General features: G+C 49.0%; 1 protein-coding gene across 4 annotated transcripts; it reads left to right on the forward strand.

Moving 5' to 3' along the window:
• Positions 1-1,139: 1,139 nt before the first annotated feature.
• On the forward strand, positions 1,140-25,645 carry PER1 (period circadian regulator 1). 4 transcript variants are annotated; one of them, XM_030188446.1, is made up of 23 exons: positions 1,140-1,297; positions 9,239-9,555; positions 10,972-11,070; positions 11,338-11,492; positions 13,424-13,545; positions 13,667-13,868; positions 14,762-14,813; positions 15,787-15,917; positions 16,048-16,126; positions 16,289-16,395; positions 16,629-16,782; positions 16,997-17,105; positions 17,267-17,398; positions 17,881-17,983; positions 18,176-18,332; positions 18,573-18,691; positions 19,182-19,379; positions 19,839-20,093; positions 20,240-20,976; positions 21,780-21,942; positions 23,635-23,827; positions 24,062-24,212; positions 24,475-25,645. In XM_030188446.1, exons 2-23 carry the CDS (start codon positions 9,320-9,322, stop codon positions 24,766-24,768), a joined length of 3,948 nt encoding a protein of 1,315 aa, XP_030044306.1. In that variant the 5' UTR covers positions 1,140-1,297; positions 9,239-9,319; the 3' UTR covers positions 24,769-25,645. The 4 variants fall into 4 exon arrangements, with proteins under 4 accessions (XP_030044306.1, XP_030044308.1, XP_030044305.1 ...); XM_030188445.1 differs by lacking the exon at positions 1,140-1,297 and adding an exon at positions 4,587-4,675; XM_030188447.1 differs by lacking the exon at positions 1,140-1,297 and adding an exon at positions 5,584-6,251.
• The last annotated feature ends 52 nt before the right edge of the window (positions 25,646-25,697 follow it).

The following is a 25,697-nucleotide window of genomic DNA, read 5'->3' on the forward strand; positions in this document are numbered from 1 at the left end:
ATGGACTTGTCCTTTAGGAAACCGTCTAACCCCCTTTTAAACTCTGCCAAGCTAACCGCCTTCACCACGTTCTCCGGCAACAAATTCCAGAGTTTAATTATGCGTTGGGTGAAGAAAAATTTTCTCCGATTTGTTTTAAATGTACTACACTGTAGTTTCATCACATGCCCTCTAGTCCTACTATTTTTGGAAAGCGTGAACAGATGCTTCACATCCACCTGTTCCACTCCACTCATTATTTTATATACCTCTATCATGTCTCCCCTCAGCTTAGTAAAAGGACCTCTTAGCATGGCATTTTAGAAAGGCTAGCAAATCCAGAATTGAGTTGGCCTGGTCTGAAATATGTGTAGGAATGGACGTTGATGTGCTGGTTTCTGTCTTGGGTGGGCAGAATTTAGAGTTTTATAAGAAGGTGAGTCTCGGTCCAGGGTTAACAAGGGGGATATTGGGGGAAGGAGTGAGGGGTGTAGGTAGAGCTCAGTGTGACACTCTCGGTGCCGGATGGCAGGATTGGGGTGCATTGGCAGAGCTCTGTGTGTGTGTTGAGGGGGGGGATGTCCTCAGTATTGGGAGAGTGCTCTTCTGTGAGACAGACTGTACTAGGCATGTTCTCCGTTGTGTTTGAGTACAGCTGGGATTTGTTAACATTTTTGTGGCCAGTTCCGAGACAGACTATGAATAAACAGGGAGCTGAGCCAAAGTACAGTACAAGCTGTTCCTGTCCTACTGCTCTGAGGAAGCCCTGGGCTTGGCCTATTTGGAATCTGGCCTAGGACAGTGTAGCCCTGCCCCCTTTTCTCTCCTGGCCCATCTGTAGCAGGCTCCGCCTCAGCCCCTTAGCAGTGCTTCTATGCGTGGAGGCGTGGCCATGGGAGGGGGAGGAGCTGACGAAACTCCCACCCACCTTGCATTTCGAGGAACACGTTGCCAGGGAGAACTGCCAAAAGCTAAGCATGTTTGCAAACTTGGATAGTGGCGGAAGGCAGAGTCATATTTTTGGCATAATGTGCTGACTTTTGTTGTTCTTGAAAAGGAAAGAACAGTTTGCTCTTGTACTGTGGAATTAGTGATATTAGGACAGGGGAATCCAAAGAACAAATGACGCCTCCCTTCTTTCCTCTTCCCCTTTGCCCACCTTCAGTCTGCAAAGGTTGTCCGAGGAGGGTGCAACACAGACTGGCCTCTGCAGTCTGCTTTCTCACTGCAGGGTCCCTGAGTGTGTAGCGCACAGACCCGGATTCAGAGTGGGGGGGGGGGGGGGGCGCCTGATGGTGTGGATCGAGGAGGTGACAAGGTAAGGGACGGTTGGGGCTGAAGGGGGGGAGGGAGAGTGGCTGTGTTGCTGGCTTTGTTTGGAGGCAGTGGCAAAAGGATTCTGAGTCACTGTAACAGTGACAGGAGGGAGTCTTTCCATTCTCTGTCTTTTTTTTTTTTTTTTTTCTGTTACCGTTTCAGTTGCTTTGTAAAATGTGCAATGCTTCACGCCTACTCTGGGGACTTGGGGAGCACTAGACATGCAAAAACAATATTTTTGTTTCTATACCCCTGGCCCAGTGAGTAATACCACTGCTCATTTTTGCACATTTGTCGCCCCCTCCCCCTCAACTCTTTCTCTTGCAGACCCCGCCAGTGCTCTACAGATGGCAAGGGGGGGCTATGAGAGAGACGCTTGGGTACCTCAGAAGCAGAAATAGTACACAGGAAACTAGCTTTTGGGGAGAAATTAGGTAAAAAGCAACCATACTGGCTGCAAAAAGATGGATTAAGGGGTAACATTAGCAAATATTCCTTTGTGTTTGGGGGGGGGGGGTGTGGAGTGGCTTCCCAGGGAAGGTTTTGACACCCAAACCTGTAACAGAGACTAATTTAGTCTTATAATTCTCAACCCAGGCCTCTGGGCACAAACAGCCAGGTTTTCAGGATATCCACAATGAATAGGAATGAGAGAGATTTTCATACCAAGGAGTCAGAGCCTGCAGATCCCTCACTCCTGCATTGTGCATATCCTGAAAACCCGGCTGGCTGCACGTGCCCTGAGGGCTGGGTTGAGAAGCATTGCTCTCTAGTCTTTTCATTCCTGATTGAATAGCACACACAGCCTCCCCTATCTCACGCCCTTGCATCTTCCGTTATGTTTTATTCTTAATATAAAGCTGTGTAGTGTATGGGGATAGTGAAGGGAGGGTGTGTTTTATCCATCAGGTAAGTTTTTTTTTTTTTTTTTTATATGGTTTCTTAGTTTTGCAGGCTGAGTAGGTTTTGCATTGGGATGCGACAGTCTCTTTCATGCTGGCTCTTTGCATGTCATCATTGTTAATTCTGACTTTTATAGTCTGATTATCGCAGTCAGCGTTGCATCTCCTGTTCTGTTTAGCTTTGCGCCTCTTCGTAAAGGCGATTTAATAAATCTCAATAAATAAGATAAATGAAGCCTTTAGGGGGTCCATGTACCTGGGTGTCCTGTGATGCCAGTGGAAGAGATGGGCACGGGTCAGAGCGAATGGACCACGTGGCTTTCAGATCTTGTGATTGGCTGTTATGTCACTGCTGTTATTACCAATGTGTGAACTCATTTGTGGAAGGTGATCTGTGGCTACTGCCAGTGGATTGGAGGAAGCCCAGGGCAGCAACCACCAAATGGCCCCCACTGTACCTTGTGTAAGTGGCACACAGAAGACATATCCTCAGGAGAATCTGCCTTGTAGAGTGGTCAGGCAGGTTGGTCTGCCAGCGAGATCAAGTGGTATTTTGAAAATCTGGTTTTGGAGGTTCAGTAGTCCATTTAGCCCAGTATCCTGCTTCCAACAGTGGCCAATCCAGATCACATGGCATAAACCCAAATAGTAGCAACATTCCATGCTACCAATCCCTGGGCAAGCAGTGGCTTTCCCCCATGTCTCTCTCAGTAACAGACTTTTCTTCCAGGAACTTGTCCAAACCTTCTTTTTAAACCTAGGTATGCTAACCACTGTTAACATATCCTTTGGCAATGAGTTCCAGAGCTTAATTGTTCTGTGAGTGAAAAAATATTTCCTCCTGTTTGTTTTAAAAGTATTTCCATGTAAGTTCATTGTTTCCCCTGGTCTTTGTACTTTTTGAAAGAGTGAAAACTCAATTCACTTTTACCCTTTCTACACCACTCAGGATTTTGTACACCTCAATCATAGCCGTCTCTTTTCCAAGCTGCAGAGCCCTAACCTCTTTAACCCTTTTCTCGTATGGGAGGAGTAGCCTAGTGGTTAGTGCAGTGGACTTTTGATCCTGGGGAACTGACTTCTATTCCCACTGCAGCTCCTTGTGACTCTGGGCAAGTCACTTAACCCTCCTTTGCCCCTGGTACAAAATAAGTACCTGAATATATGTAAACCGCTTTGAATGTAGTTGCAAAAACCTCAGAAAGGCAGTATATCAAGTCCCAAATCCCCTGTTATCATTTTGGTCGCTCTTCTTTGAACCTTTTCTAAGTTCGTCCGCTATATGTTGAGAGACGGCGACCAGAATTGAATGCAGTACTTGAGGTGAAGTTGTACCATGGAGCGATATAGAGGCATTATAATATTCTTGGTCTTATTTTGCATCTGTTTCCTAATAATTCTTAGCATCCTGTTTGCTTTTTTTGGCTACCACCGCACACTGGGCAGAAGATTTCAGTGTATTGTCTACAATGACACCTAGATCTTTTTCTTGAGTGCTGACTCCTAAGGTGGACCCTAGCATCACCTGGAGGACTCCATCTCTGTGGACATAGATGTTGACATAAGAACATATGCGAGGCCGAACATGATTCTGGCCTGTTTTTCAATTCAGACTTCTTTTCTTAGGCACAGAATGGGTGGTGGGAAAAGGGTCTGGGATAAGCAGATCCTTCCTTGGTTGTGAGGACGTAAAAGCAAAGCTTTAGATAAGTTGGGGGCTCTCGTATTGTACAGAGAAGTAAATTTCTCAGGCTGCATGGACTTCATGGTCCATATTTGTCCTCAGAATCTGTGTTTCTGTGCAATAAGGTGGAATGTGTGTGCGTGACTTGCATATGCTGTCATCATCCTCTTTTTCAGACCTTGTACTCTGCACCCACTCGAGTCCTCTGCCTGATGTTTGGGAACACTGGAATGAGAGTAGCCATGTTCCTGGCTCTGATTCACAGACTCTCTTCCTCTCTCTGTTACTGTACGTCCTGATCCCTGGCTCTTCCGTGTACTGTACCTGCACTCTGATTGGCGGCTCTTGCACATAGTGTTGGGCGTACCTGAGTAGCTGCAGGGGTTGGCTTTGCTCTGTACCTGAACATCCCGTCCAGCACACCTTGTTCTTTCTGTAGAAGGCTATAGGCTCAGTGACTGTGAAAGGGGTGGCGTTACACTCATCCCCGCCTTCTTGCTTGTTGTCCTCCCTGTCTTCTGTAATAATTACAGTAAGTACACAGAGAAAGCAGGGCAGGAGGGGACTGGCACATTTTGGCCTGCTAGTAGTGCCAGCATTCTCCGCGTGCCTGTGAAGCACAGGAGGAGGAGGAGGAGACTGGTTTCTCATTGGCTGGGTGAAAAGTGATGTCACCACCCTTTGGGCTTCTACGCTGTGACACACACTTTCAGAGTCATTCCAAAGTTTGTACCACGCGTAAGACAGCAGAAGAGAGACGAGTGTATGTAAGAGCTACTGTACATATATTTGGGTATGTATTTGATTCATTTTTATGTATCTGGGTGCACGCGTCTGTGTATTTATTTATCCAAATAATGCTGTCTCTTTAATATCCCTACCCAACTCTGCACTGCATGTGGCTGTAAATATATTTGCACTTATGCATGCTTTCTTCCTTGTGGTCTTTGCACTGGTTTTCAAAGGCAGAGTAAACCCATGCATGTGCTTTTGGTGCAGTTAGAATTTGCTGAAAAAGTCCACGTGTGGATTTGTGTGTGTGGGGGGGGGGCATTTTTTCTGTCCACCTCCTTAACCAAAAGACCCCCCCCCCCCTGCGAGCAGCTTTTCTCGGTGCAGGACAGTGCCTGTGTAAACTTTTAACTGCACAGAGGGTGATTTTCAGACAGCTGATTGGCACTGGTAAAGTGCTTTGACCCCCAGTAATCTCTTTAGGAGTTGCGTTCAGAGGACTTGGTTTAGCTCTCTACCTATATTTATACACCTTGATGTCTCCATCCATGCATTTTCGGTTCCACTGCAAGGATATGGTGATAATTAGGATTGAATATTGCTTTTACAATTCTTACAGCGGAAGATTGGTGATTACATCTTGTCTGGCTGGATAGTGCGTTATTTGCATGACGTTTTTAATTTCCAGTGGGTTTATGGTTCATAATGTCCATATTTGATAATACGCGTGCGTGTATATGACGGTCTTTGATATAATTGTCAGATATGTGTATTTCTGTATGATGGGTTTCTTATCATGTTTGAGAATTATAAAGCTTGTTTTTAAACTTTGTATATTGCATTGCATTCTTTTTAAAGTGTAGACAGGTGTGGTATGATTATAATGCCCCCTCCCCTCCCTAGTGATCTCCCAGTCCTGTCTTGACACTACTATGTCTCATTTCCCTGTTGTGCAGAACTTGTTGTTTCATTAGTTTGCTCGTTCAGCCAATAGGAGAGTGAGGGGGACTGAGGGGACATGCAGCACTGTGTTCCACGTGCAGACATCTGTAACAGCCATGACATCAGAGGCAGGAAGCCCACTGGTAGTACTGACTGCTGATTATGCAATGCCTACTGTATTTCCAGGGCAGGCTCACATGTCAGGAGGCGGGAGGGGGTGGAGAGAGGTGAGAGGCTGCCGGGGCTCAGGGACTCTCCAGTCCTTGCCTGGATTACCAGGCAGCTGAAGCAGAGAGAAGTCACTCAGTGCCTTAGATCTGAGAACTGCAGGAGTGGAGAGACGTCAGTCCTTGCTTTGAATCTCAGTGCTGCGGGAGCAGAGACGTCAGTAAATCTCGGGAGAATAGGAGCAAGGTGACAACAGTCTTTGCTTTGAATCTCGGGGACTGCTGGAGCCGAGAGATATCGCTCTGTCCTTTTTGGATCTGAGGGCTGCAAGAACAGCGAGACATTGGTCCTTGCTGTCAGTCTCAGGAGAACGGGAGCAGAGAGACGTCTGTCTTTGCTTTGAATCTCGGGGACTGTGGAAGAGGCGAGACCCTGACCTATACATGCATCTGAAACTGAGAGTCTTTGTCTGGTTCTTTCAAGACCTCTCCGGGTTTAGGAGATGCAGAGGCCCATGCTGATGACAGGTAGGGAGATGCAAGTGGGTTCTCTGATCCTCCCCTCCCCTCTCTCCTGTGTGTATCTCCAGGTTGAGTGTTGCTTCAGGTGAAGTTTGTTTAGAGATTTGTATATGTTTTTATCGGATGCACTGAAAGATGGCTACACTGCAATATTAGCACTAAGTGCCCCAGTGATGTCTGTACGGTACCACTGAAACACTTATCTTTGTTGGTGGTCTCTCTCATGTTGGCTTTTCTTCACCGTTGGTCGTTGTAATGTTGTGTTTTGCACTGTCACTGGTTTCTGAGAGCCCTGTGAGTACACATTGTATGATAACAGTTTGTACAGAGATACAGAGGCATGCCTACACGTGGAGCAGAATTTACTGTGTCATCGCTGCCTAGGATTGGGTCAGAAGGCCATGCTTATGGGCGGGAGCATTTGTTCATTGGTACTTCCAGAACCCATTGACTTTGGGACATACTGTTCCTGTTCCCAAGTCTTGTATTGGTGCAAGAAGTTAAGCAACTGCCACTCCCTCCTTTGTTGTTTCTGCCTACTCTCCCTCAGGCCCCACCCCCTTTCTCAGACTCCGCCCCTTCCGCACGTGTTCAAGTTTCTGTGGTGTGACTGGAGTCTGTTTTTGTGGTCTCGAGCTCGGAAAGAGGGGATGGTGTGAAAAGGGTGGGGGGGACCACTGCCACCGTCCCACTAGATCACTGTATGCCGTAGTGAGCTGATTCGTCTCCTCATGGGGCTGTGAGCTCTTGGCAAGGTGTAGCCGTGCATTGGGTTGTGCCCCCCTCCCCCAACTAGGAGTCGGGCCCACCCAAGCCAATAGGAGAACTGGAGTGTTAACATCAACACTGCCTAGTGCCCCCCTCCCCCCCCATTAACCTGAGGCCCCACCAAAAAAAATCAGCTGTGGCTATGCCACTGGCTTATGGACACGTGTACCTGGCATGTTTCTTCAGAGCCGCACACACAGAGGAACACAGTTACCCGGCTGCCTTTCCTAAATAGATCTGGCTAACCGCTGAATTAGTTATTCCCCTGTTTTCTCTTGTTCCTCTCTGTCTCTGGCAAGTCAGTGGAAGCAGGAGAAACTTGCCTGAGCAGGTTCCCTGAAAATGAAAGGCTACAGGGGAATCAGGGGGCCCTTTGTTGTCCTGTAATCTGCTCTGGTAAGGGGAGGGGGCTGTCCCGAGCCCTGCTTCCCACATCCCGTGCTTTTACATAAGTACATAAATATTGCCATACTGGGAAGGTCCATCAAGCCCAGCATCCTGTTTCCAACAGTGGCCAATCCAGGTCACAAATACCTGGCAAGATCCCAAAAAAGTACAAAACATTTATACTGCTTATCCCAGAAATAGTGGATTTTCCCCAAGTCCATTTAATTACGGTCTATGGACTTTTCCTTTAGGAAGCCGTCCAAACCTTTTTAAAACTCCGCTAAGCTAACCGCCTTTACCACATTCTCTGGCAGCGAATTCCAGAGTTTAATTACACGTTGAGTGAAGAAAATTTTTATCCGATTTGTTTTAAATTTACTACATTGTAGCTTCATCACATGCCCCCCTAGTCCTAGTATTTTTGGAAAGCGTAAACAGACGCATAACATCTACCCGTTCAACGCCACTCATTATTTTATAGACCTCTATCATATCTCCCCTCAGCCGCCTTTTCTCCAAGCTGAAGAGCCCTAGCCGCTTTAGCCTTTCCTCATAGGGAAGTCGTCCCATCCCCTTTATCATTTTCGTCGCCCTTCTCTGCACCTTTTCCAATTCCACTATATCTTTTTTGAGATGCGGCGACCAGAATTGAACACAATATTTGATGCAAATATTTGGTTTTGTGGGGACTAGGTAAGGAGCATTTTTCTTTTATTTTTAACACATTTATACCCCACATTTTCCCCACTAGTAGTAGGCTCAATGTGACTTACACAAGACCGTAGGGCAAACTACAGTTCAGTAAAATACAATGAAACAGTGTAATAGAAAAATAGTAAACGTATAGGTACCGTGTAGAAAAACAGAGATAATAAGAGTGAATAAAAAATGATAAGGTCCATGGATTTTGCTATTTTTTATTTATTTATTTATTGTATTTGTACCCCACATTATCCCACCTTTTTGCAGGCTCAATGTGGCTTACAGAGTATGGAAATGAAAACGTCGTTACATGATTTAAAAAGAAAAAAAAACAGTCAATCATAAGGGCTAAATTATGTTGAGTCAGGAAGGTAGGCCTTTTTGAACAGGGTGGTCGTCTTCAGTAATTTCCTGAAATTTAGATGGTTCTGAGTTGATTTTAATATTTTGGGTAGTGCGTTCCATAGCTGTGTTCCTATGAAGGAGACGCTGGATGCGTAGGTAGACTTGTATTTGAGGCCTTTGCAGTCTGGATAATGTAAATTTTAGGAAGGATCAGGAAAAACTGGGACTGTTTCTGGGTGGTAAGTCAATTAGACTTCTTAGCATGTATCCAGGAACTTCTCCATAAATAATCCTGTGAATCAAGGTGCAGACTAGACCTTGAAGGCAATACGTTCCTTAATGGGGAGCCAATGTAGTTCTTCACGAAGGGGTTTGGCAGATTCGAATTTTAGGTTTTCCAAAAATCAGTCTCGCTGCTGTGTTCTGGGCGGTCTGAAGTCTCTCTTGATTATCTGTTCTCTACAACCTGCATAGATTCCATAGTAAAGGCCACTTAGTAGCCCCTGACGCAGCCCTGCTGGGCGAAACACGGCCTGTGTTGGGCAATATATTTTGTGTGCAGCTCTACTAATAAAGTTTGTGTATGTCAACCACTGATCTGCTTTGCTGTTTTCCCACTTTGGAGTTTGCAGATCGTCCGATTTGCAATGTTTGCCAGTTCCTTGCGTGTCTCTGCCTTTATACATGTTCTGCTTTGCACGTTGGATTTCCAAGCGCATATGTGTATTGTATTGTATTGTATGTCTGCTTGTGTGTATCTTGCTGAATTTCTCCCGTTTCCTCCCCTGCAGGTGTTGTCCAGAACTGCTTTTTTTTTCACCTGTTTCTCTAACCCGGAGGATGCCATAAGTTGGTGCACACAGCCTTAAATTATGAGCAGCGGTAATTCTGATTTGGGGCCGAGCCATAGTGAGAGCATGGGGAGAAGGGGGCGCACTCCCCGGGATGAGGGGGTGGAAGCAGAGCACCAGAACCAGTCCAATGATGACATGGACGCCAATGGCAGCGGGAATGAGTCACGCGGACGGGATTCTCGCAGTTCCCACAGCAGCAGCAGCGGCAATGGGAAGGACTCTGCCCTCCTGGAGACCACCGAGAGCAGCAAGAGGTGAGACGGGGCCCCTGGGGAGAAGAGGAGAGGGTGTGGGCATAAGAGCAGGAAGAAAGAGACTTGGGGACCTGCGCAGGCAGGGAGGGGACAGGAATGAGGGGTGAGGGGCCTTGTGCAGCTAGGTAAGGGACATAATCACCAAGGGGTAAGCGTTGAGGGACCTGGAGCTCTGTGCGGGAGGGAAAGGGACACAAATATTATAAGTCCACAACTATTGCCATACTGGGACAGATCAAATGTTCATCAAGCCCAGCATCCTGTTTCCAACAGTAGCCAATCCAAGTCACAAATACCTGGCAAGATCCCAAAAAGTACAAAACATTTTATGCTGCTTATTCCAGAAATAAGCAGTGGACTTTCCCCAAGTCCATTTTAATAATGGTCTATGGACTTTTCCTTTAGGAAGCTGTCCAAACCTTTTTTTTTTTTAAACCCTGCTAAGCTAACTGCCTTTACCACATTCTCTGGCAACGAATTCCAGAGTTTAATCACATGTTGAGTGAAGAAATATTTTCTCCGATTCATTTTAAATTTACTACATTGTAGCTTCATCGCATTCCCCCTAGTCCTAGTATTTTTGGAAAGCGTAAACAGACGCTTCACATCTACCCGTTTAACTCCACTCATTATTTTATAGACCTCTATCATATCCCCCCTCAGCCGCCATTTCTCCAAGCTGAAGAGCCCTAGACGCTTCAGCCTTTCCTCATAGGGAAGTCGTCCCATCCCCTTTATCATTTTCATCGCTCTTCCAGCCCGGGGCCATGTGGGCGAATGGAATACAGTGCAGATGCCGAGAGCAAGGAGAGATGAGTGACTCATGTTTCTGGGGAAGGGGAGAAGGTTTTCTTCCCGTGCTGGTCAAAATGTCTCCAGAAATGTTTTCAACCACGTTGGCTCTTATCCTGGGCCATCTGTTTCTCACCTCACCCAGGCTATGTGTGGTACCCTTGGCCTGTATATTACCCCGCGCTATTTTCTGCCAGCTGCAGCTGTGAAACACTGTTTTTATACAATAGGCACAGCCTTTGTGTATCATTCAGGAAGAGTTTGTGACGTTTCTCTGACATCTTCGTGAAAGTGGGTCACTCTGCTGTGACAGATGTGATATGTGATACCGCTGCAGTTATCACTGCCTTCAAATGCTTGGTAAAAGTGATGTGTACTTGCGGGAGTGGGGGTGGGCTGGAGGTGAAGGGAGGATAGAATAGTGTCTGCATTGCATTAGAAAAGACCCCCCCCCCCCCCCCCCCCCCCCCCGAGGATGAGGGATAAGGCAGTGTTATACTAATAAGAACGTTCTTGCACACTGCCGACAGAGGGGAGGCTGTGGCTTGGGTTGTGAACATTTGTTGTTTCAGGTCTTTTGGTTTTAATTTTGAGTCCTGTGTCTGTCTGTCTCTCTGTCTACAGCACAAACTCGCACAGCCCATCACCCCCCAGCAGTTCAATCGCCTACAGTCTCCTGAGCGCCAGCTCCGAACATGATAACCCCTCCACCAGTGGCTGCAGGCAAGTGTCATCTGGTCTCCCAGGGAATCCCTGCACCATCTCTCTTGAGGACTCGCATCTGCTGAGATCTCTGACACATTCTGGCTGTCTCACTCTCCATCTCTGTCCGTCTGTCGTTCCCCCCCCCCCCCCTTTTCTCTGTGCAACCTGTCTGTTCCTCTTCGGACACGTAAGCTCCTGAGAAGTTTCCAGTCCGCTGCTCCCTCTCTGTCTTTCTTCAGACACACGACTCTCCTGTGCTGACACTCTCTCTTCTCCCCACTGCAGCAGTGAGCAGTCGGCTCGGGAGAAGACTCAGAAGGAGCTGATGAAGGCTCTGAAAGAGCTGAAAATCCGACTTCCGACGGAGAAACAGAACAAAGGGAAATCTGGTACTCTGGCCACCCTGCAGTATGCTCTGTCCTGTGTCAAGCAGGTGCGAGGTGAGTCGGCCTGTGGGCGACGGAGGGTTTGTACATCGAGGCTAATGGTGTGAGCAGTGGGATTTTAACAGCTCAGTCAACAAAAAATACTAATAATGATAATACCACAGCAATTTATAGCCTGCCATTCACCACGAGGGTTCAAAGTAAATGTCACAAGTCAAACAGAATTGAAAATACGCTTATCAACCTAATATAAACTCCTAGGAAAATACATTACCTGCAGACAAAATTTTTAAATAGAAAGTCTTCAAATCATGGCAAAAAGTAAGAGGAAGGCTATTCTAGATATAACCAAATGTAGCTTTTAACAAATACTAGCCAGCTTCTCTCCCCCACCCCCATACTAACCTGAGCTTATATAACCTCCCCCCTTCCAGCGTAACCCTTCTGCTCCTTGGACCTAAGCTTCCGCTGTACTACAACTTCCCACTGTCTCCTGTTGCAGCTTGGGGAGAATGACTTTAGGATGCGAATGAATTAAGTGCAAACAGGTCATTATTAGAATATGATCTGTTCCATATATACTATGTTCCATGCAGGGGCGTATCTGGACTCCGGCGGTAGGGGGGGCCAGAGCCAGAGGGAGGGGGCACATTTTAGCCCCCCCCCCCGCCGCCGCCGCCGAGCCCCCACCGCCACCAATGACTCTCTCCACCCCCCTCCCGCCGCCAACCCTCCCCCGCTGCCGTTCTTACTTTTGCTGGCGGGGGACCCCAACCCCCGCCAGCCGAGGTCTGCTTCCACCTGCCGCTGCCGTAAAAACTTCTTCTTCAGCCGGCGGGGGACCCCAAACCCCCGCCAGCCGCCCCGCGGTGTTTAAAATTCATCTTCGGCCTCCGTGGCCGTGCTGCTGTGATAGGCGCTGTTGAAATCCACTTCGGAGTCTGACGTCGCAGCACGTACAATGTACAACGACGTCAGACTCCGAAGTGGATTTCAACAGCGCCTATCACAGCAGCACGGCCACGGAGGCCGAAGATGAATTTTAAACACCGCGGGGCGGCTGGCGGGGGTTTGGGGTCCCCCGCCGGCTGAAGAAGAAGTTTTTATGGCAGCGGCAGGTGGAAGCAGACCTCGGCTGGCGGGGGTTGGGGTCCCCCGCCAGCAAAAGTAAGAACGGCAGCGGGGGAGGGTTGATGGCGGTAGGGGGGTCCAGGGCAAAATCTGCGGGGGCCCAGGCCCCTGAGGCCCCACGCAGATACGCCCCTGGTTCCATGTATGTTACCATGTATGTATGCACCTTAATGCAAAACCATTGTAATTCTGTTACCCGGAAATGGCAGACGCCATTACGGCAAATGTAAGCCACATTGAGCCTGCAAATTGGTGGGGAAACGTGGGATACAAATGCTACAAATAAATAAATATCTCTAATGAATGTTCCTTATAGTCCATGCCAGATCAGTCCAGACAAGGGAGACCTGGTTGAGGGCTCAGTCCAGACTGGTCTGGCAGGACTCAAGGAAAGGAAATTAACAGGCAAGTCCAAATTTTCCCCTGCATCCATTGTATGCAAATCTTATCTCATTCGTGCAACAATAGCATCTAGTGGCCAGATGAAGGGCCCACAGCTTCAGGGTTCTCAAGGGAGATATAAGACAGAGGAAATGAAGGCTTATGCTACTGGATCCTGCAATGCTACAAAACAAACAAAAAAAAATCATGAAAGCATGCTAAGGGCAGATAGAGCAGTGGGGTAACTCTTCTAGAAGTTGATTCAAGTATAGAAGGCCTCTTGATCCTTCTACCTACACGAACACTGAAGCCCACTGGCTTGTGCGCCGCTGCGGGTTAAGGATTCCCTTGGTTTTGTAAGGGGAAGATTATTCTGCTGGTTGTAGAGATGGGGGAGGAGTTATGATGTTGAGCCTGGGAGGGGGCTCCTCAGTGTGGCTGTTTCTGAAGCCTGTGGTCTCTTTTCCTCCTAGCTAACCAAGACTATTACCAGCAGTGGACCATCGATGACACTCAGCCCTGCAACTTTGACATGTCCAGTTACACCATTGAGGAGCTGGAGAACATCGCTTCCGAGTACAGCCTCAAAAACCCAGTGAGTTGTTTGATTTTTGCCCTTTGACCCTTGGTGACGGCCGTTAGCAGAAGCCTGCCCCTTGAGCAAGCGACCCAGCAGCGGATTTTCTATTGCTAATATCTCGTCTTCTTTTCTTTAGGATTCATTCTCCCTGGCCGTCTCCTTCCTCACAGGGAAGATTGTGTACATCTCGGACCATGCAGCCTTCGTCCTTCGCTGTAAACGTGACGTTTTCAAGGGTGCCTCCTTTGCCGAGTTCCTGGCGCCCCAGGATGTGAGCGTTTTCTACGGCTCCACAGCACCCTACCACCTGCCATCCTGGAGTGCCTGTACCTCCGGGGGTGAGTACCCACTGCCGTAAATGTTCATCGCTTCCCTTAGTTGTTGTTGTCCTGGGGCATGTAGTCTGAGGTGGGGACTCTCCCTTCTCGGGTGCGTTTTCATTTTTGCTTCCATCGGATATACGAACTGAGATAAATTGATTGGTGCCCTTTGAGCTGTAGTAGAGAATGACATGGGCATGGGGAACTGCAGTAACCGCGGAGATGGGGACGGGGACAGAACTCGCTGGGGCGGGGGATTTTTTTTATTTATTTTTATTTTTGTTACATTTGTACCCTGCGCTTTCCCACTCATGGCAGGCTCAATGCGGCTTACATGGGGCAATGGAGGGTTAAGTGACTTGCCCAGAGTCACAAGGAGCTGCCTGTGCCGGGAATCGAACTCAGTTCCTCAGGACCAAAATCCACCACCCTAACCACTAGGCCACTGCTCCACTCCAAACTTTGTCCCCGTGTCATTTTCTAGTTAGAAGGGTGGTGGGAAGAAGGTTTTATTATAGCTGCTTATTGTTTTCTATTTGTAATTTATACACAACATTTGCAGAGCATATTGTTCTTTTTCATACTTTTAGTAAAAAGATTTAAATATAAAATCATAAGCGTTCAAGGCTTCTGTAGATGAGGACAGAGCCCACGAGGTGGGGATGGAGATAGGGCCTGGGGGGGATGGGGCGGGGACGGAGACAGAACCTGTGGGGACAGAGACAAACTTTGCCCCCCCCCCCCCCCCCCTGTCATTCTCTTATCTGCAGTCCAGAGACAGGATAGCAAAAACCTGATGGGGAGGGATTAGTGTAACAGTTGTTGTGTTCCAACTTCCTGGTGGGAGAAGATGGCGGTGTATCGATGAAAAGAGAAAGTGACAAACTTGTACATCCTCCCTCTGTCTTTAGATGCCACACTCATGGATTATACACAAGAGAAATCCCTGTACTGCAGGATCAGGTAACTGCTCTTGCATAGGATGGGTGGGAAGGGGTAGTGGGAATCTGGTGATTTCTAGGAGAGCAAGTGTGGGACAGGAGAGGGGAGAGCTCCATGCTGTGTTTTTCAGAGTAGATGGGGGTTCCCCCCCCCCCCCCCCCATAGTTTGATACCTCTCCAACTTTCAGGGAGGTGTAGAAGCTTTTCCGGGGCTTCTGTTGGTCCAATTCAGGGGTTGACGTCAGGGGTGACGGGGGCTAGTGATGTGGGAGGCGGGGTTAATGACGCGGGAGGCGGGGTTAGGTGATGCGGGGGCAGGGTTAGGTGATGCGGGGAGCGGGGTTCGGTGACACGGGAGGCGGGGGTTGGCTGCGGGCGGTTTTTGGGCGGGTTTACGGCTGGTTTTGGGCTGGGAAAATTTTTCCCAGCTGGCAACCTTGGTTGTCAGGTGGATGCAAAAGGCCTGAATGTGTCTCCCAGACCTGGTGCCAGCGATGTGTTACATACCCACAGGGATGCCACAGATGCTTTCTTAACACTGTAGATAAAAAGGGTGTTGAAATGACCTAACCGCCATGGTGGGGGGGGGGGGGGGGGGACACAGTACGGAGGGGTGGGGAGTCTCTTTGATGCAGTGTTTATTTCTACGGGGTAACAATCTTTTGGGTCATTGGAAATGGGTTGGGGGCTGTTGGTGTTCGAAAGCCCTAGCAAAGGGAGGGTGGAAGGCCACAGATATGTTGTGGATGAGTGATGTTATAGGTTCCAGGGGGTTCTCCTCCATTCCAGTTCTCGGGGACGGGCTGTGGTTATTGATCTAAGCACAACCTCGACCCGGATCACAGCAGCGGTCAGCAGAGGTGGGGAGGGAGGTAGAGGGCATCCCCAGGCACCTCTGATTCTGAGCATTTGAGCTCTTCCGCTGCCCCCACCCCAAGCTGTGTCCCGGTCTCCTGTGGCCTCTGTGGTCTTATTGCAGGTGTCTGTTTCACAGCGGAAGCCGAGAGCTGCATTACTATCCTTTCCGCCTGACGCCGTATCTGATGAAGGTGCGGGTCTCGGACAGCGCCGAGGGACAACCCTGCTGCCTGCTGTTTGCCAAGAAGGTCCACTCGGGCTTCGAAGGTGAGGAAGGGGGGACCGGGAGAGAGGGACTCTAGGCATTAATTTCCACAGTGGTCAGAGGATGGCTTTTCCCTTTTGTCTTGCTGAGAATGTAGAAACGCTCATGCCTTCTTCTGCCTGCTTTCCACAGCTCCCAGGATCCCCCCAGATAAGCGAATCTTCACCACCAGGCATACACCAGGCTGCGTGTTCCAGGAGGTGGACGAGAGGTGAGTTGTGTGGTATGGGGACTTCCAAGCATCAGCTTATATCTTGCTAGCTCTTCTCGTGATAAACTCTGTCCTCTCCCCTGGATGTTAGAGCTGTATACCCTTCTAGGCTCTGAGTCATCGTGGGGTTTCTCACTCCTTGCCAACTCTCTCGTGTTACAGGGCTGTCCCTCTCCTTGGCTACCTACCCCAGGATCTCATTGGGATGCCTGTGCTCATGTTTGTACACCCTGAGGACCGTCAACTGATGCTGGCTATTCATAAAAAGAGTAAGTTGCAAACTGTTTGCCCTTTGCAGTAAGGGAGGGTATGAAATGTAGGTGCACAGGAGCTGCAGCTGGGAGGGGGTTGTGGTTATAGCTGGTTCAGCTCTTGGGGAAAGTTGCAGCGAGGGCTGGGGGGACTGTGGTTTTATCCAGCTCACCTTTTCCCAGGCTGCTTCTGTCTCTGGGAGACCTTACTCTTCAAGCCTCACTTTTTTTTCCTTTCTCCACCTTTGCAGTCCTGCAGTGTGCCGGGCAGCCGTTTGACCATTCTCCGATCCGTTTTTGTGCGCGCAACGGAGAGTATGTGACGATTGACACCAGCTGGTCAAGCTTTGTCAACCCCTGGAGCCGCAAGGTGGCCTTCATCCTGGGTCGACACAAAGTCCGCACGTGAGTAGCGCCTCCTTTCTGTGAGCAAAGATTATAGACCAGCCAGAGAAGAATGAGATGAAGGAGCTCCCTCTAGTGGAGAGAGATGTCCTATACTGTTGGAGACATTTTCTCAACTCATGGCAGAGCTGTGCGCAGAGGAGAGGAAGTCTGGCAGGAGTGAGATGTCTTGGTGTGCCTCAGAATTGAACTCTCGTTCTCTCTTTTTTTTCAGCGGCCCTTTAAAGGAAGATATCTTCACAGCCCCTAAAGGAGTAGAGATGAAAGCTGTGGACTGTGACACCCAGGAACTCTCTGAGCAGATTCATAAGATCCTCATGCAGGTGAGTAAATCTGCGTGTGGGTAGCCAGCATGCGCGTCTTGTGTGGCAGATGGTGCTTCCTTAGGTGTGTGTGTGTGTGTGCGTGTGCATCTCTGTTGCTTTTCTCTCTGTTTCATTGCTTCCATTCCTGATTTCTCTCCCGCTTTTCTGTCCTCGTTTAGCCCGTGCACAACTCCAGCCCGACAGGTAAGGGCAGTGGCGGAAGCAATGCCTCCCAAGAGCATTTTCTCAGCATCGCCTCGTCCAGCGACAGCAATGGGATGGTCGTGGAGGAAGTGCAGACCCCCAGACCGGTGAGTGACTGAGGCAAGAGAAAGGGGCATGGGGACCCTCAGACGAGTGAGTGGTACGGAGGTGTGCGGTTCTTAGACGTGAGCAAGGTGGAGGTGCGAAGCATGGCGCCATGGGATAAATCAGTTATCAGGTCTGAAATCCACTGCTTGGTTTCTGAGATAAGGTGAGGTCCCTGTGGGGCCTTGGGCAGGGGTCCTGTGGAACCCGCTACGGTATGGCAAGACAGATGCTGCATGAAGCTGCCCTTGCTGGAGTATGAAGGACCTGACATGGTATGTGAAGACTCCTTTAAGTGGGAAGTCTGCTGGGGAGGGGGGGCAATGGGCCTTGCCCTGGACACATGAGGACTTCAGTCCTTCAGGCAGATTCCTCTGAGGGTTGGGGATGAGGGGGATCTGATGTGCTTCCAGGGAAAATCAGCGTGGTTCCTGTTACACTATGGGGCAATCCTTGAAGCTGCATCCTTTTGCTCTTGCCACAGATGACCTTCCAGCAGATGTGCAAGAACATTCACATGGTGAAGAGCCAGGGGCAACAGATGTTCATCGGTTCCAGGGCAAAACCCCAGAGGCAGCATGCAACAGGTAAGTGTCAGGGAGCTGCCCATGCTCTGCTAAAGGCCAGCCTCCCATCCAAGATCTCTGGTCCAGGATGACACTTTAGTGTCTCTTACCCAGCGATGGGCACTATACCTTGTCACCCACACTAGGTGGGAGCTGATTATCATGAGGCGTGTTCTTAATGTACTCTACCCTCTCTATCCCTTTCCATTCTAGCATTAACACCCCTAAAGGGAATCGGCCCCCAGCAGGTAGAGGACAAGAATGAGCCTAGCATTAGCATGGACAAGGCAGCAACCCCTGAGGAGCCTCACAGGAAAGATCTGGCCAGTGTCTCCTATCAGCAGATTAATTGTTTGGACAGTATCATCCGGTGAGTGACCCTGTGACTTTTTTTTTTTGGGGGGGGGGGGGGGAGGAGGTGTGGCCTACCTACTGCTTGTCTCTCCCCTACCTTTGTCTACAATTCCCCTGAACCCCAGTTACCTGAACTTCTCCAGCCTGTGGTTCCATTCTCCTCCCACCATCCCTTCGCTTTAGCTCCCCCAGCAGCTGACATTTCTCCGTCGTTTCTCATGGGTAAGGTTGACGTATTTCTTCCGATCTTATTTAGGTACCTGGAGAGCTGCAATATTCCAAACACGGTGAAGCGGAAATGTGGATGGTCCTCCTACACCGCCTCCTCCATCAGCGACGATGAGAAGCAGAAGGCGGCAGGAGAGGCCAAGAAAGGTGAGGGCTGGAAATCCCACCTGACAGCACCCGTTGCTCGTGGAAATAATCTGTGTGTGAGGGTTTCGTGGGCGGTGGGGTATGATCCGTGGGTCCATTTCACTAAGACAGGAAGGTCGGGGTGTAATAACGTGGCTCTGCCCCCCCTCCCCCCCCCACGAAATTCTGAAGGGTGGTCGTGGAGAATGGCTGGGAGGAAAGGTACCTGTATCATCCACCTCCTGCTGTTTCAGTGGGGCCATGTCTATTTTAGGGATCTCGGTAAAGTCCTGCCAACAGGACTGCGACATACAGGGCAGCACATGTTGAGAGGCAAGTGAGCCACAGGGACCTAGACACGCCCTGTGGCAAGTGAAAGGCATTTTCATGGTCTCTACAGGAGGTATGAAACATCCGTCTCTAGAGGGTGAAGGGGTGGGAGATAGTGTGTCGACCTACCTTGATCTGCTGGGTGCTCTGGCCTAAAACCAATCTTCATCTCTTTAAACAGATGTCGTGGAGGAAGCCCTGGAGAACTCGCACCAGATAAAGGAACCGCAGCCACTGGCGAAGGTGACAGCAGCGGTGGAGGCCCCAGTGACACTCATGGCCCTTCCCAGTAAAGCAGAGAGCGAGGTGTCCATCGCCAGTCGGTGTAGCTTCAGCAGTACCATCGTCCATGTGGGAGACAAGAAGCCCCCAGAATCAGGTATTTAGTGACTGTTTGCATGACGACAGGGGCTGGAGGTGAGGCGACCTCTTTTACGGCCAGGGGAGAGGGGCAGGTCTGTTATAACTCCCCGACAGCTACTTGGGTAGAAACATTTGCCCTTGGTACCCAGAAGGTTGAAAGAGAACCTTCTCTTGGTGGTAGTGGCAGTATGTGGTGCCCTCTGCTGGTCCCACCCTCAGCGTTCACCAGTTTTTTAGCCTGGTGTATGACCTGCATGATCTTAAAGCAAATCTCCTCAGGGACCACAGTTGGCCGTGGCCGAGACACACTCTGGAAACGGCCAGCAGAATTTGGAGAACTGAAGGGGCTGAAGGGATGGGATGGTTCGGTTGAAGAATGGTTAGAAAGATGGCCTGAGGCAGGGTTGAATGGCTGGGAGGTGGAGTGAGATGCTCCTCATCCTCACACTTTCCACATTTTGTATTCTGTCCACAGATATCGTGATGGAGGCGGCGCCCAGCACCCCTGCCCCAGCCTCCGTGCCTGCTGCTCCCAGCGTGACTCAGGAAAAAGACAAGGATCAATACTGCAAGGTTGGCCTCACCAAGGAGGTGCTGTCCATCCATACCCAGAAGGAGGAACAGGCTTTCCTCACCCGATTTAGAGATCTCAGCCAAGGGCACATCTTTGATCCCCTCTCAGAGTTTTGCCGGCAGGAACTACGATACACAAGGCAGCTCGTGGGTAGAGGTGAGTGCGCTAGGGCCAGAAGGTGGAAGGCAGAGCCCGAGCCTACGGCGTGGAAAGTGGATGGGGTAGATGAGATGCTGGATATTTTACTTAAATGGTTGGAGCTGTGTTTCATCTCCTCTTTGTTCTTATCTCCTTTACTCCAGGGCCGAGAAGCTCCCAGCCTAGTACTGCCAGAGGAGCCAAGGGCAATGGCCAGCGCAGGCAGATTGGCAAGTCAAAAGCCAAGCGTCTAAAGCAGCAGAAGTCAACTGAGGACCATGAGCCTATGTCGAACTACAGCTCTCCGCTGCATACCCAGGATGTGCCCGGTCCTACCCCTGGCAGCCTCCCTTCTTTGCATTTCCCTACTCTCTTGCCTACCTACCCCATGCCCATTTTCCCTGCCCGCAGTTCCATGCCCTCAGCCTCGGTGCCCGGTTCCCAAAATGCTCACTACCCCATGCAGCCCCCACAGTACCCAACTCCTCTAGTCACACCCATGGTCGCTCTGGTTCTACCCAACTACGTGATCCCTCAGATGGGCAGCACTATGTCCCCACCTTTCTATCCCGGTCAGAGCTCCTTTGGGGGCAATCCTATTTACCCATTCCCCCCGCCACCAGCTGCCCAGCCTCCAAGTTCCAACGCCCCAGCAACCCCAGGGCCAGAGATCATACATCCTGCATGCCGCTCTACCTCTCCACACTCCATGAGCCAGCCAGATATGGCTGACTCGCCACTCTTCGACTCACGTTGCAGTTCCCCTCTCCAGCTGAACCTGCTGCAGATGGATGAGATCCCCAATCCCTTGGAACGCCAGGAAGGACACGGGCCAGACTGGAATGCCAGCACCAACGAGGCCGGTGCACCAAAAGATGTTGCCCAGAAGGAAGCCTGCCTGGTAAGAGCCATTTTTCCTGATTGCTAATCCGTCTTCACCGGGATAGGGATCCCTATCCTCCCTCCTCCCTCCCCTGCTGGGTGAATAATTTGAGCCAGTCTGGATTTTATTCTAAGCCAAGCTTGAATGCTGACTTAATAGATTTGCATTTGAAAATATGAGCAAGGTTAAGTCAGAAATCTTTTGAGAGAGTTTGAATATGAGTATTGCACAGTGCAGGGTTGGAGGACAGAGATTCCCCCCCCCCCCCCCCCCCCTTACTTAGTATTGGAACACTATTCCGTTGTCTTATGTAGTCATTGGAGAGTAGAGATTTTTTTATGGCCTATGATTTAAGTGTTCTGACTTTTGAGCAGTTTGGATCAAGGTCTTTTTTTTTTTTCCTTCACTCCTTCGGTATCTAAGGAGATATGTTTGTTGATGTTTATTTTATTAATGTGAAATTTGAGAACCTTTAGTGCATCAAATTATTGAGTGGATTTTTCTGGGTGGTGATTTTCTGTCATATTCCATTCGATATCTAGTGATAAAGAGTCGTGAACAATGTTCCTTGTCATACAAGGGGTGGATTACAGAACACTTCCCAGTACTCGGCAAATATTTGTGTTTCACAGCTAAGTTAAGGGTTGAATAAATTAAAATTTTTTTCATTAGAAATAAGAGCTGGAAAGAGTTAGAGGCTGCTGAATTGCCCCCCACCCCACCCCCACCCCGTTCAGTTGCCTTCTAGAAGCCCATGATGTTACAGGAGGATGGCTTGTCTTTTACTGATGCCTCGTTTTTGCCATTTTTACTTTCTTCAGGGGGAGGTCCATAGGTCTTCCAACAACGATGCACTGTCCAGCTCCAGCGACCTTCTCGACATCCTGTTCCAGGAAGACTCCCACTCTGGCACGGGCTCGGCTGCTTCGGGCTCTGTGACTTCCGGCTCAAACGGCAAGGAGAGCAGCTCCACCTTTGGCACAGGTGAGTTCCAGGACCTAAGAAGCTTATGTAGTAATCCGTGTAAAATTACAGAGGATGTAAGAGCAGGTCAGACGTGCGTCTTCCTAGTGCAGCAGATCTGACCTTTAGCCTGGAAATGGTCTTAGATCACTGCCTCTCAACCCTGTCTTGCAGGGGGGGACACGTATCCTGAAAACGCAACTGGCTTACCACAGTGACAATGTGCATAGCTTGGAGACCCTGTTGCATGCAAATTTATAGTCATTGTGGTAATCTTGAAAGTGCAACGGAGTATAGACATGCCTGCAGGAGGAGAGGGATGAGAAACCCTGGTCCAGATCAGTGGCTCTCAGCCCAGTCAGGTTTTCCCATAATGAATATTCATAAAATAGATCTGCAACTCCCTTTCATGCATATTTCATTGTGGAAATCCTGATCGACTGGCCTAAGAACCCACTGGTCTTGACGTTCTGAGGTCCTTTCCACTTCTTTCTGTGAGTGAGCTATAAAAATTAAAAAAAAAAAAAAGGTTTGGTTTTCATATGGCTGGAGCGTACCATCGAATAGAAAAGTAGGTTCCCACTTTCTTTCATAGAACACTAGCAGCGTAACACAACGTACTCATGAATAAAGCACTTACAGCAGCCCTAGAACTGATGTAAATGCACACACCTAGATAGTTAAAAATGGGCAAAATTTGCAGGGTTCTAAAATTAACACCCTGCCCAGATTCCACCCATGCGAACACCCACCTTCAAACTAGTCGCTATCACATGTAGGTACCAAATTATAGAATGTGTAGCCAGTGTATGCAAACTTGGGTTTTCCAGGATTTATTTTATTTACTTACTATATATTTATAGCCTGCCTTAGCAGGGGCTACATTAAAAACACAACTTTCCTATGAAGAGAGGCTGAGAAGGCTAGGGCTTTTCAGCTTGGAGAAGAGACGGCTGAGGGGAGATATGATAGAAGTGTATAAAATAATGAGTGGAATGGATCGGGTGGATGTGAAGCGACTGTTCACGCTATCCAAAAATACTAGGACTAGAGGGCATGAGTTGAAGCTACAGTGTGGTAAATTTAAAACGAATCGGAGAAAATTTTTCTTCACCCAACGTGTAATTAGACTCTGGAATTCATTGCCGGAGAACGTGGTACGGGCGGTTAGCTTGACGGAGTTTAAAAAGGGGTTAGATAGATTCCTAAAGGACAAGTCCATAGACCGCTATTAAATGGACTTGGAAAAATTCCGCATTTTTAGGTATAACTTGTCTGGAATGTTTTTACGTTTGGGGAGCGTGCCAGGTGCCCTTGACCTGGATTGGCCACTGTCGGTGACAGGATGCTGGGCTAGATGGACCTTTGGTCTTTCCCAGTATGGCACTACTTATGTACTTATGTACTTATATATCATTTCTTCATCTATATAACACCTGTAAGCTTGTACAAACGATTTGTTTTCCAAAATTCAGATATAGATGACATGCAAATCAGTCCAGATTGTTTACTCCATGAATATGGACCAGTTCTAGAAGGTCTTGTCTGTTGTCTCTACATAATACCCCTTAGCCACAATGAATGAATATACATGATATAAAAAGTATAGATCACCAAAGACCGTAGTGGCCACTGTTTAGGGGGGGGGGGGACTGTGTTGCTGGTGTGCATTTCCAGCTGCTTAGGGTCTTGCTTTCTTTTCCCGTCCTCCAGGGAGCAGCCAGAGCCGCAATACCAGCAAGTATTTTGGAAGCATAGATTCGTTGGACAATGACCACAAGGGAAGGAAAAGAGTGGAGCAGAAAGACGACGACCACTTCATTAAATATGTCATGCAAGATCCAATCTGGTTGCTGATGGCCAACACCGATAACAAAATCATGATGTCCTATCAGATTCCAACCAGGTGAGGAGGGGAAGGGACAGATTCTGGGTGTGGAGAAACTTTGGCTAAAATTTTTTTTTTTTTTTTTTTTTTTTTTTTTGGGGGGGGGGGGGGGGGGGGGTGCGTCATCACAGGATTTCCTCCTAGTGAAATTTGCCTTTCCGTAGGGCTAGGCTTTATCGACAGATGTTGAACGATTGTCTACAGATTACTCATTGCACTGGCTCGTGTTCTTTTCTTTCTGATTTGCTGCAGGGACATAGAGACGGTGCTGCGGGAGGACAAGATCAAACTCAAACAGATGCAGAAGCGGCAGCCCCGATTCACGAAGGAGCAGAAACGGGAGCTGAGGGAGGTGCACCCCTGGATCAGGAAGGGACTTCTTCCCAAAGCCATTGATGTCATGGTGAGCAAAAGATCCATGAGAGGTCTCTCTCCCAAGCATTGTAGCCCAGGCTTTCTTCACTGCTCCCCAAAGATTCTACCTCAAGGAGGCCCCTAACCCATGTTAGAAAGAGGCTTAATTTTCTTGTCTGTTGACCAACGAAAAAGGTTATCCCAAAACTGCTTCTAGTTGTGCCTAGATCCTAGTGCTATCAGCGTCAGGTGTTTTTCAGTAAGAGCTCTACAGAACCTCATGTCACACTTTTGCCGTCTCCTTTCTGTAGGCTTGCGAGGGATGTGACGCTGTGCCCACCCGTGCAGCCCCACCTTATGACGTGGAAATCCATGCGATGGAGGTGTCAGTGATGCTGGAGCCCATTGAGGAAGTCATTGGAGATATAGTCAGTATGGAGGAGGAAGGAGGCTCCAGTGTAGGTCCTATGCCAGCAGAAGCCCTAAGCACAGGGGCTGATTTCGGTGCTTCACCCCCATCAATGGAGATCACGATGGAGGAGGAAGAGGAGAGTAATAAGGAGAGACAGGCACGAGGTGACAGCAGTACGTTAAATCCAAGATAAGGAACTGGGCAAGAGACTTGGAAAGACAATGGAGAGAGATTCTCCACCAGCAGCAGGCTGCGCTCCAAGGACAAGAGTTGCTGGACTGAGGGGGGCAATGGGCTGCTCTGGGGTCTAGCATTGAGCTGCTGTTGTGATGCAAGAAGGAAGGGTGTGGCACTGATTTCGGGGATGGAAGTTGCACTCTGTACAGTGGTTCACTTAATTGGTGGAAGGAGGAGCTGAGAGACCGAGCCCCAGAGGGCAGCCTTCACCAAGGATCCCTGTGCATCTGTCCACATGGTAGAGACTGACTGGTGTGCACCTAGTTTGGAGGGGACACACACCAGGAGGAGGCGCTGTACTGTATTACAGCCAGACCATGGGCTAGCCCTTCAGGTTATGTGCCCAGAGTGGCAGGGGCACCTCGTGACGAGCCCTGGACCAGAAGCAAGCGTGAGGAGTCGGCTACTATGTGGTCATAGTATGAGTATTCTTCCCCCCCCTCCCCCTCCCCATTTTTGATACTGTAAAATGTATTTATTTAAAAAGACAAAAAACCCAGCAGGGGCCTGGAAGAGGCACATCATGTGGGAGACCAGTGTAAATCTACCTGCAGGGTTTTAAAGTGTCTGTTTCCCCTTGTGTTTTTTTTTCAAGTATAGGAGCAGGGCAGTAGCTGTGCATTCATGCTGGGGCCACAACGCCTTAGCCTGGCAGCTTGTGAGGGGGGGCCTGTGCCATACCTATACCCCTTCCAAATATTAAGATTCCAGTGAAACAGAGATTGGCTTGAGAGGGGAGGAGGGAGGACAGGAAAAGAATCCTTTTTGTAAAGTTATTTTTTATATATACACATAAAACAGACAAAAATATTTATTTAAAAAAAACACCCTGGTTAAAAGGTTTTAAAATTTTCTAGTCTTGAGTGCCAGGCAGAAGCTAAGGGG

The sequence above is a fragment of the Microcaecilia unicolor genome, chromosome 14 (assembly GCF_901765095.1).
Source record: "Microcaecilia unicolor chromosome 14, aMicUni1.1, whole genome shotgun sequence".
In the NCBI taxonomy this organism is placed as follows: Eukaryota; Metazoa; Chordata; class Amphibia; order Gymnophiona; family Siphonopidae; genus Microcaecilia; species Microcaecilia unicolor.